Source organism: Branchiostoma belcheri, unplaced genomic scaffold (genome assembly GCF_001625305.1).
Source record: "Branchiostoma belcheri isolate BF01 breed outbred unplaced genomic scaffold, Haploidv18h27 scaffold84, whole genome shotgun sequence".
In the NCBI taxonomy this organism is placed as follows: Eukaryota; Metazoa; Chordata; class Leptocardii; order Amphioxiformes; family Branchiostomatidae; genus Branchiostoma; species Branchiostoma belcheri.
This window is the reverse complement of record NW_017804509.1, coordinates 927,120-930,467: the sequence shown is the minus strand read 5'-3', so window position 1 is coordinate 930,467 and position 3,348 is coordinate 927,120. Positions and strand designations below refer to the sequence as shown.

The following is a 3,348-nucleotide window of genomic DNA, read 5'->3' as shown; positions in this document are numbered from 1 at the left end:
GCAACAAGGTCATCAGCGAGGTGAAGATGTCTTAATCATGACAGTCAATGTTTCTTAAAACAGCCGTGAAGTGCCTAGATTCAATGACAACTTTGAAGTTGTAGCTGTTTCATACTGACTACACGTAACTACGTCATCAGTTGGAATTATAGCTAACACATTTTTCAATCCTATCCTATATTATATTGTCAATTTATGTACCAACTATCTTTTGTCATATTCATTGGGCTGTTGGTTAATTGATGGGTTGATTGATTTGCTTGACTTTAGGTTCTGATAGCGAATAACGGCATTGCGGCGGTGAAGTGCATGCGCTCCATCCGGCGCTGGGCCTACGAGATGTTCCGCAACGAGCGCGCCATTCGCTTTGTTGCCATGGTAACTCCTGAGGATCTGAAGGCCAACGCAGGTCAGTTTTAAGCCTTGTTTTATTTCATCCGACACAGGTGTGTTTTCTGCTTTGTTTGATCTCAGGTACTAAGAGTGCAAATCTGCAAGTTTATTCAATATTGTAAGGAATATACTTCAGGATAGTCCTACAACAATGTACATTGTATACTATAATTGCTGTAATGTTGTAACTTGCTTGCAGAGTACATAAAGATGGCTGACCAGTATGTGCCAGTGCTACATGATTGTGTACTACGTACATGACTGTATATTGATGTGATGTGTGTTGCAGAGTACATAAAGATGGCAGACCAGTACGTCCCCGTTCCGGGCGGACCCAACAACAACAACTACGCCAACGTCGACCTCATCCTCGACATCGCCAAGAGGATACCCGTGCAGGTCGGCAATATAATAATAATTAGTTCCCGGAATAGAATATTTTCCTGGAGTAGGATCATATTTTCCCGGAATAGGATATTTTCCCAGAATAGGATATTTTCCCGGAATGGGATATTTTCCCGGAATGGGATATTTTCCCGGAATGGGATATTTTCCCGGAATGGGATAGTTTGAGTTTGCAGAATAGAACATGGAATAGGATGTAGACAGGCTGGGGGCACACCTCACAGAACCTGAAGGGTTCGAGCTACAGATTTCTTGCCATGGTTACAGTGTTGTTGCCATGGTAACAGAGTGTTGTTGCCATGGTTACAGTGTTGTTGCCATAGTTACCATGGTTACTGTTGTTACAGGCTGTGTGGGCCGGCTGGGGCCACGCCTCGGAGAACCCGAGGCTGCCGGAACTCCTGTTGCCATGGCTACAGTGTTGTTGCCATAGTTACAGTGTAGTTACCATGGTTACTGTTGTTGCAGGCGGTGTGGGCCATAGTTACAGTGTAGTTACCATGATGGTTAATGTTGTTACAGGCTGTATGGGCAGGCTGGGGCCACGCCTCCGAGAACCCGAAGCTGCCGGAACTCCTGTTGCCATGGCTACAGTGTTGTTGCCATAGTTACAGCGTAGTTACCGTTGTATGTTACAGGCTGTGTGGGCCGGCTGGGGCCATGCCTCCGAGAACCCGAAGCTGCCGGAACTCCTGCACAACAACAACATCAGCTTCATCGGGCCGGGGGAGTCGGCCATGTGGGCGCTCGGGGACAAGATCGCCTCCACCATCATCGCACAGAGCGCAAACGTGCCCACCATGGCCTGGAGTGGCAGTGGTACGTAACCCTTACTGTACACTCCCACTAACCCTAATCCCCTATACACTCACACTAACCCTCCCCCATCATCGCACAGAGCGCAAACGTGCCCACCATGGCCTGGAGCGGCACCGGTATGTCACTATACACTAACCCTCCCCTCCCCTATACCTTCCCATTACCTTGTGACCTTGCTGTGCCGTTGCTATGACCTTGCCGTGACCTTGCTATGCCCTTGCTGTGCCCTTCAGGGTTGAAGATCGAGTGGAGTGAGGAGGCTCTGAAAGCTGGCAAGTCCATCAAGGTTCCCCAGCAACTCTTCAAACAGGCATGTGTGGAAACTGCCGAGGAAGGAATCCAGGTGAGAACCTGCCATTCTTACAGGCACCCCACAGCAACGCGCAGGACAGCCTCTGATTCTTCAACTCCCAAGCTTTAATTAACTTTAACTTCAACATATAATTATTATGTACACAATCGATATCAAAATGACCTAGAATTTGATACACATTTGAGATGAAGTAAGCTTGACCTTTGCCCCTTCCCAGAGTGCCACAGCGATCGGGTACCCGGTGATGATCAAGGCTTCGGAGGGCGGCGGCGGCAAGGGCATTCGCAAGGTCGAGACGGAGGACGATTTCCCGGCCGCGTTCCGACAGGTGCAGAACGAGGTGCCGGGGTCGCCCATATTCATCATGAAGCTCGCGAAAAGGTTGGAGTTTCTCTCTTTCTCACTCTCTCTCTCACTCTCTCTCACATACCCGCTCACTCATTCAGAACAAGGTGCCGGGGTCACCGATATTCATCATGAAACTGGCGAAAAGGTATTTCTCTCTTTCTCACTCTCTCTCACTCTTACACACTCATCCCTCATTTACTCACTCACTCACTCACTCACTCACTCACTCACTCACTCACTCACTCACTCTCTCACACAATCACTCAACTCACTCAGTCACTCTCTCACACAATCACTCACTCACATACCCGCTCACTCACTCAGTCACTCTCTCAGAACGAGGTGCCGGGGTTGCCTATATTCATCATGAAACTGGCGAAAAGGTCGGTATTTCTCTCTTTCTCACTCTCTCTCTCTCTCTCACTCTATTTCTTCTCTCTTTCTCTCTCCCAATAATATAATTACTCACTCACTCACTCTGGCAACAAAGAATATCTTAAAAATTTTATTCATACCTTCATGGTTAGCTTTAGGAATATACCCATAATGCTGTTTTTACCCACAGTGCCCGTCACCTGGAGGTGCAGCTATTGGCTGATCAGTACGGGAACGCCATCTCCATATTTGGGCGTGACTGTTCTATCCAGCGAAGACACCAGAAAATCATCGAAGAAGCACCGACTACTGTGGCTCCTCCTGATATCTGGGACCGCATGGAGAAGGTAAGCACTGTTGCCATGGCTACTGTTGCCCCTCCCGACATCTGGGACCGCATGGAGAAGGTAAGCACTGTTGCCATGGCTACTGTTGCCCCTCCCGACATCTGGGACCGCATGGAGAAGGTAAGCACTGTTGCCATGGCTACTGTTGCCCCTCCTGACATCTGGGACCGCATGGAGAAGGTAAGCTCTGGTGCCATGGCTACTGTTGCCATGGCTACTGTTGCCATGGCTACTGTTGCCATGGCTACTGTTTCCATGGCTACTGTTGCCATGGCTACTGTTGCCCCTCCCGACATCTGGGACCGGATGGAGAAAGGTTTTTTACCTAAATGTTTCTGAATCAGTGTA

At 48.8% G+C, this 3,348-nt stretch overlaps 1 protein-coding gene across 1 annotated transcript in view; it reads left to right on the top strand.

Annotated features, from left to right (window-relative positions):
- The window catches only part of LOC109486903 (acetyl-CoA carboxylase-like), a 35,684-nt gene that overhangs the window by 1,452 nt on the left and 30,884 nt on the right, over positions 1–3,348 (top strand). The window contains exons 4-10 of the mRNA XM_019790810.1: positions 2–20; positions 271–409; positions 683–792; positions 1,437–1,617; positions 1,851–1,960; positions 2,148–2,311; positions 2,844–3,000. Of these exons, the coding sequence (XP_019646369.1) occupies positions 2–20; positions 271–409; positions 683–792; positions 1,437–1,617; positions 1,851–1,960; positions 2,148–2,311; positions 2,844–3,000 (880 nt within the window). The remainder of the gene's footprint in view (position 1; positions 21–270; positions 410–682; positions 793–1,436; positions 1,618–1,850; positions 1,961–2,147; positions 2,312–2,843; positions 3,001–3,348) is intronic.